The sequence below is a fragment of the Chiloscyllium plagiosum genome, chromosome 9, assembly GCF_004010195.1.
Source record: "Chiloscyllium plagiosum isolate BGI_BamShark_2017 chromosome 9, ASM401019v2, whole genome shotgun sequence".
NCBI classification, from domain to species: Eukaryota; Metazoa; Chordata; class Chondrichthyes; order Orectolobiformes; family Hemiscylliidae; genus Chiloscyllium; species Chiloscyllium plagiosum.
This window is the reverse complement of record NC_057718.1, coordinates 45,006,412-45,014,330: the sequence shown is the minus strand read 5'-3', so window position 1 is coordinate 45,014,330 and position 7,919 is coordinate 45,006,412. Positions and strand designations below refer to the sequence as shown.

The window sequence follows — 7,919 nt, the reverse complement described above, 5'->3', positions numbered from 1 at the left end:
TAGCTTATCTCTCCACGCTTCAGGCTCTCTGCCTTTATTCCTGATGAAGGGCTTTTGCCCGAAATGTCAATTTTGCTGAAGCTCCTCGATGCTGCCTGAACTGCTGTGCTCTTCCAGCACCATTGATTCCAAATGGGTATGGTAGTGTCAGGGACATTGTTTTTAAGGTATGATTCCAGGTGTATGATTATGTCAGGCTATTGCTTGACTAGTCCATGAGATATTTTGGCACTGACCCTCAAATGTTGTTGAAAAGAAGTTTGCTGATCAAATGGGCTGTTTTTACCATTGTCACTTCTGGTGCCCAAATGATCCATCCAGTTTCCCTTTTTTGTTGAGACTTCTTAGTGATTGATGTGACTGAGTGGCTCAATTGGCCATTTCATACGACAGTTAAGAATAATCCACATTGCTGTGGGCATGGTGTCACATGTACACCAGGATGACAGTCACATGTACACCAGGATGACAGTTTCTGAGCTCAGTAGTGAACCAGATGGGCTTTTTCCCCTGAAAATCAACAGCAGTTACGTGGTCATCACTAGAATCTCTATGTCAGATTTGGATTGGATTCAAATTCTGCCACAAATCCAGCTCCCCGTAACCGAGTTAATAGCTTAGTAGTCATACCACTAGGCCATCATCTGCCCTTTATTAATAAGGTTATCAGCTTCTCTAGTCACCTACTGAGAAACAGTTTTAAAATAAATTAGCCTTTCCTTTGCATGCGAAAAGCTTGCTGCTGGATTAGTTAAGAGGGACTGTCTCACATTGCAAGGGTAAGAAATACAAACATCCATATTTAGATATGTTGATCTCAGGTGACTTGGGGACACCTTAAAACTGCTTGTGAGATGGGACACTGTCCTCAATCAATTGGATTCACTCATGACTTTTTCATTTCCTTGCAAAGGCACAGCATTATGATGTAAATATCAGGCACATTAGGATTTCTTTGTGTTCCAGAAGTGGATTCAATATTGAAATTGGAAAAATATTATGTATTACGAACAAAAATGAGTGAAGTTGGAATCTCTTTGTTGAGTTAAAACTAAGTTCTGGTGAACTTCTGATGATAAATTTAAATGAAAGAAGATCTGTGTAAGCAAATAAGACAATAATATCGATGTTGATTCCTCAGCTAGGCAGCTTTCATGCTGCTTGTATAGTGTATCAGTTTAGACATTCACGAGGCTATAGAATTTGATTTTATAACCCATTATTTTAAATAGACTGGAAATCAAGCACTACAAATCTGTTGTTACCTGACAAATGTCGCCTTCCCATAAGCTCTCTTCAGGATATACCCAGTGGAATAAGCTGTAGTGTTAGTTTATTAAACTCAAATATAAATTTCAAATTAGTGACATATGCATAAACTATAGCTTTACCATAATCAAAATATTACTTTTGTAATATTTGAAGGACAAGAAAATGAAATTTGAAATTTACTTCAATTCATACTGTAAATATTTAATAAATTGCAGATACATGAATCATGAATTACCATGCCATCAGCTTCAATTTCACTGTAGCGGAACTCTGTAGGATTCTAGGATTCAACTCCCCCATTTCCTACAAAAGGAACACAAATATGTCTAATGCACTTTAAAAACACAAACAGTTTTACTCTGGTGAAAATTGAGTAAGCAGTTTGAAAGTACACTAAGCTAGCATTGTTCTTACAGATGTTGTAGTTAGAATCCAACTGATGGAAGGCACCACTAAGTTAAAACATACTTTCGGCTTCATTCCTATGTCAAATCATAACATCATTCATTGCACAATTCTGTTCTGTGATGCCTGGATTCATGGCACAGCAGAAGTTATTTGGTCTACAAAAGTCAGTCTCTGGTGTTAGCCATACTGAACATCGTTTTGACAACTTGCACTAACAGCATACAGTAACAATATATCATAAGTGTGCAAAGTAGGAAGATTACTTTAAGGTGTGTATTAACCACCTCCTCAGTATCTGGAAGGTCCTTCCCAATAGTATTTTATTAAAAGGATCAAATGATTTTGCACAAACCACTCACTTTCAACCATGGATACAAGGGCAGGCACCCTGCTCAAAGACAGAGGACAGTGGAATGCCTCTCAGCATATGAACATTTAACCTTAATGTGTCAATGAGCAACTTTTCTACTTCAGCCATAGTGGGAAATACTAGATTGTGCACATCCCAAGATAGAATTTTAAAAAGTACCTTTAGAAAAGCTTGCAGCCTGCTCTCTGAGATGCCTCATCATTGTTATGATTTTTCAATGTCAGGTTCAGTTGTACAATAGTTTCTAGCATCCTCCGTTGCCATGCTATATCTTCCCGTCAAAAGGCTTGCTTTAACTATGCTACACCCTTGCAAGTTTTCAGTCACCTACCCACTCAAAAGCATACTTAGTGCTGGTTTGTGTTACAAACCTACCTACCATCTGCAATTGGATGGCAATTGCTGAAGTGGATGTGCCAGTCAATGACTTTTCACTTAGGATGGTCTTTTCAGCCTGAGGTCCACAATGAGGTCCAGGTTTTTTTGTGGGGCATGGGTGTCGCTTGCTGTATTGGCCAGTATTGATAGACCATCCCCATTTTCCCTTGAGAAGGTGGTGGTAAGCAGCCTTCTTGAATCACTGCAGTCCACTTGCTGTAGGTTGACCCACAATGTCGGTAGGGAGGGAATTCCAGGATTTTAACCCAACGACAGTGAAGGAACGGCGGTATATTTCCAAGTCAGGGTGGTGAGTAGCTTGGAGGGCAACTTGCACGTGGTGGTGTTCCCAAGAACCTGCTGCCCTTGTCCTTCTAGATGGAAGTGGTCATGGGTTTGGATGGTGGTGTCTTAGGATCTTTGGTGAATTTCTGAGTGCATCTTGTAGATTGTGTACACATTGCTGCTACTGAGCGCTGCTGGTGGAGGGATTGAATGTTTGTAGATGTGATGCCAATCAAGCAGATTGCTTTTTATTGGATGGTGTCAAGCTTCTTGAGTGTTGTTGGAGCTGCACCCATCCAGACAAGTGGGGAGTATTCCATCACACTCCTGACTTGTGCCATGTAGATAGTGGATAGGCGTTGGGGTGCCAGGAGGTGAATTACTTGCTACAGTATCCCTAGTCTCTGACCTGCTCTTGTTGTCACTCTGTTTATGTGGTGAGTCCAGTTCAGTTTCTGATTAATGGTAACTCCAAGGATGTTGTCAGTGGGGGTTCAGTGATGGCAATACCGTTGAATGTCAAGGAGCGGTGGTTAGAGTGTCTCTTATTGGTGATGGTCATTGTCTGGCATTTGTGTGGCATGAATGTTATTTGCCACTTGTCGGCCCAAGCCTGGATATTGTCCAGATCTTGTTGCATTTGAGCATGTACTGCTTTGGTATCTGAGGAGTCGCGAATGGTGCTGAAACCATGCAATCATCGGAGAACATCCCCACTTCTGACCTTATGACATTAATTGAAGCAGCTGAAGATTGTTGGGCCTACGACACTACCCTGAGGGACTCCTGCAGAGATGCCCTGGAGTTGAGATGACTGAACTTCCACAACCACAACCACCTTCCTTTGTGCCAGGTATGACTCGAATGAGTGGAGTGTTTGTTTCCTGATACCCATTGATTCCAGTTTTGGCAGGGCTCCTTGATGCCATAGCCAGTTAAGTGCAGCCCTGATATCAAGGGCTGTCACAGTTCAATGTATTTTGGGGTATCTGGCTGTCATGGTTAAAGTGTTCAAGCCATAAGATGCCTGTATGTTGCGAGATTTGCAGCAATGTTAGATGCATGAGGGTGAGAGGAAATTATGAATGCCAAGTATGAGTTTTAATCAATAGAAAGTTTTGCTAGATGAATTTTGTGTTATTCTGGGCAATATGTAAACATTGTGGTGAGGTTGGTCAGATATGGCATTTGATTCACTGGCCTTGCAACTCATGTGAAATCAATTAACTCTTGCAGCACTGCATCCAGGTCCTTTGGATTAGAGTCATGGCATTGACATCTGTGGCTCACTGGTTTCACTGCTATCACTAAGTTGAGCTTGGGAACCAGCATATCCCATGTAGATAGCTGACATCGCCGTTAGGAGAGGTGATGGCTTCTAGTGGTATTGTTGCTAGAATGTTAATTCAGAGATTCAGGTAATGATCTGGTTAGCCAGGTTCAAATCCCGCCATGCCAAATGATGGAATCTGAATTCAATTTTTAAAAACATTTTGGGATTCACTGTCAAAAAAAGACAATCTTGTTCATTACTGTGCTTTAAGGAAGGAAACCTGCCAGCCTTACCTGGTTTTGCCTACATATGACTCCAGACTCACAGCAACATGGTGAATTGCTTATGGTGAAGAAGATTATCTAAGGTTACAAAGGGATCCTGATAATTTGTGTGAATGAGCTGAAAAGTGGCTGATGGAGTTTAATTTACATAAATAAGGTATTGCATTTTGGTAAAATTAACAAGGGTAGGTCTTATACAGTTAGTGGTAGGGCCCTCAGCAGTGTTGTTGAGACTTAGGGGTTTAGCTACATAGTTCTTTGAAAGCTGCAAGGTGTAGACAGGATGGTTAAGAAGGCATTTAGCATGCTTTCCTTCATTGTTCAGACCATTAAAAATAGAAGTTAGGATGTCATGATGAGGTTGTACAGGATTGTGGTTAGGCCTTCTTTGGAGTACTGCATACAGTTCTGGTCGCCTTGCTACAGGAAGGATATTATTAAATTGGAGAGGGTGCAGAAAAGATTTAGCAGGACATTGATGGAACTGGAGGTTTTGAATATAAGCACAGGCTAGATAGGTTGAGATTTCTTTGACTGGAGCATAGGAGGTTGAGGGATGACCTGATGGCAGTTTATAAAATCATGAGGGAAGTGTTCCGTGGTGAACTTCAACCCCAGGGCATCAATATGGACTTCACCAGTTTCCTCAATTCCTCTTCCCTCACCTCACCCCAGTTTCAACCTTTCAGCTCAGCACTGCCCTCATGACTGGTCCTACCTGCCTATCTTCCTTTCCACCTATCCACTCCACCCTCCTCTCTGACCTATCACCTTCATCCCTACCCCCATTCCCCCATTGTACTCTTTGCTACCTTCCCCCACCCTTCTCTCTGACTTATCACCTCCATCCCCACCTCCATTCACCTATTGTACTCTATGCTACTTTCTCCCCACCCCCACCCCCCTCTCATTTATCTCTCCACTCTGCAGGCACCCAGCCTCTATTCCTGATGAAGGACTTTTGCCAGAAATGTCGATTTTCCTGCTCCTCGGATGCTGCCTGACTTGCTGTGTTTTTCCAGGACCATTCTAATCTAGATTCTGGTTTCCAGCATCTGCAGTTCTTGTTTTTACCTTAGAGGGATATGAGCCAAATGCAAGCAAGTGGGAATAGTTTAGTATGGGAAACTTGGTCAGCATGGATGAGTTGGACTGAAGGGTCTGTTTTCATCCTGTATGACTCCACGACTCTAAATGCCCTCTGGGCAATTAGGGATGGGCAATAAATACTGGCCTGACCAGTGATGTGCACATCCCATGAATGAATTTTAAAAAGTAGCTTTAGAAAAGCTTGTAGCCTGCTCTCTGAAATGTCTCATCATTCTTGTGATTTTTCAAGATCAGGTTCAGTTGTACAACAGTTTCTAGCATTCTCCATTGCCATGCCATATTGTCCCTTTGAAAGGCTTACTTTAACTATGCTAGCCTCTTACAAGTTTTGAGTCACCTGCCCACTCAAAAGCATACCTAATGCTGGTTTGTGTTACAATCATTAAACAATCATGTTTGCATGTTGCCTGCTTCAGGATCAATAGTACATGATAAATCTGTATCACAATTTCCATACATATTTTCATGCACTGTCCAATTTCATGCCTAAAAGATCAAAGAATAATGCAGCATGGAAGAAAGTTATGAACCCCAGGAGTCTAAACTAGTTTTTTTTGAAGCACAATTTAGTGCATCTAATTCCCTCACTTTTCTAAAGTAACAGATATTCCAACATTTTAATCTGTGTGCTAATTGTACATTTTACATTGTTTATTTTCCAACCCATTGTAATTTCTTTATCTTATTTGATTTTAAGTTAATGCACTAGTGTCTCTATCACAGTCCTTAAATATACTAAATTTAGATGCTTTGTTTATGGGCATGCAGTGTGAACAAACTAAACATATCAGGAGTAGCAAGTTAACATAGCAAACATCATAATTCCAGGAACAAAGCAATCAATACAGCCTTTGAGAATGCTGATTATTTATGTTCAATTATCACGAGCCATTTATTTTTCAGTAAAGCTTCTGTTCTCTTTTGGTCTTTCTTTCCTCTGTGTACATAAGTATATACGGAGATACAATTTATTAATGATGACTATTTATTGATTACACTATTTAATATAAGCAACCTTTTGTACTAAGCAAAATGTCATTACCTGTGATTGATACCGTACTGGACAGTCTGTCTCCAGATGAAACGGAACTGGAGACTTGTCTGTAAAGCTGAGGAGCAGAAGTATGAATAACATGTTGAGATTTAATTTTGAAAAACATTTGTTCTGTAAATTAAGCACAAGGGCTTTGCACAGTATGTATGCGATTGCTGGAACTTCTGGCCACTGGTCTTCCCTGGGTCTGATCTGGTCACGAATTCTAGGACATGGTAAGTTGTATCAAGGTTAGATGCATCACAACATTTTTGAGATTCCCTGGATATCTCCCCTGCAAGATGTCAAGCATTCTGCGAGGTACCTTGCTGCTCATTTGGTCGAATGACTAAGTTGGATCGAAGATCTCTGTATAGCTAAAATAAAAATTGATGTAGCTAAAGCTGTTTTTCAACAGCCATCAATCTACTGCCACACTGAAAGAATAAGTGTGATTAGTTTGATTAATATTAGTTCTAACAGCAATGATAAAGTAAACTAATTATATTGCTCAACATATTTGCAGAAAGTTCAGAAAAAGACTGTCAGATTCAAAACATTAACCCCTTTTCTCTCTCTCCCCAGATGCTGCCAGACCTGCTGAGTTTTTCCAGAACTTTCCAGAACTATATTTTTAATTTAGACATTCAGCATCTGCAGTATTTGGCTTTTATTCAGTATCTTCTTCTTTAACTTTACCAGCTGACCACACATTGGCAAATTAACTCTAAATTGCAGCATTTCGGCCACCGCCTGGACTGATAAAGGGTGTTAGATCAAGGGAGATTTCTAGTAACAACTTTCTGCACATTCCTATAAAAAAAATCAATTTACCAAATATAATTGCTAAACTCTTTCTACAAATGACTTGACTGTGTATTACTGCAAAAGGTCTAATTATTGTTTGAGGCCTGGGACAGATTATTATTATTATTTACCCTCTCTTCTTTTCCTTCCTGGTGTGTCATGTGCACTCTTCACTCTCTCAGCAGTTGCATGATTTAACTCCCACAATCTCACCGTATTCTACCCATCGGTAAAATTCATCTCATACTATGTTTCTGGAACTTTATCTGGATTTTGTTTCTTTTCCTTTCCTAAATCAGCTTCATAACATTGAACACTGTTTCCCATTAACCCCCATTCTTAATCTAGCTCTCAGCACTGGTAAAAACAATGACTGCAGATGCTGGAAACCAGATTCTGGATCAGTGGTGCTGGAAGAGCACAGCAATTCAGGCAGCATCCGAAAAGCTTCGAAATCGACGTTTCGGGCAAAAGCCCTTCACTGGGTTTCACTATAACCATAATCATTTGCATTTATGTATGACTTTAACAGAGCAAAGTGTCTCAAGATGCTTCAAAGGAACAGTATCAAACAACATTTGATATTAAGTCATATAAGGAGATAGAGCTGGAAATATGTTGCTGGAAAAGCGCAGCAGGTCAGGCAGCATCTAGGGAACAGGAGAATCGACGTTTCGGGCATAAGCCCTTCTTCAGGAA

General features: G+C 40.4%; 1 protein-coding gene across 2 annotated transcripts in view; it reads right to left on the bottom strand.

The window, feature by feature from the left end:
- The window catches only part of LOC122552827 (spermatogenesis-associated protein 7 homolog), a 107,196-nt gene that overhangs the window by 90,445 nt on the left and 8,832 nt on the right, over positions 1–7,919 (bottom strand). For both annotated transcript variants that reach the window (XM_043695810.1, XM_043695811.1), the window contains exons 2-3: positions 6,423–6,489; positions 1,508–1,575 (exon numbers count right to left, since the gene is read on the bottom strand). In XM_043695810.1, the coding sequence (XP_043551745.1) occupies positions 1,508–1,575; positions 6,423–6,489 (135 nt within the window). The remainder of the gene's footprint in view (positions 1–1,507; positions 1,576–6,422; positions 6,490–7,919) is intronic.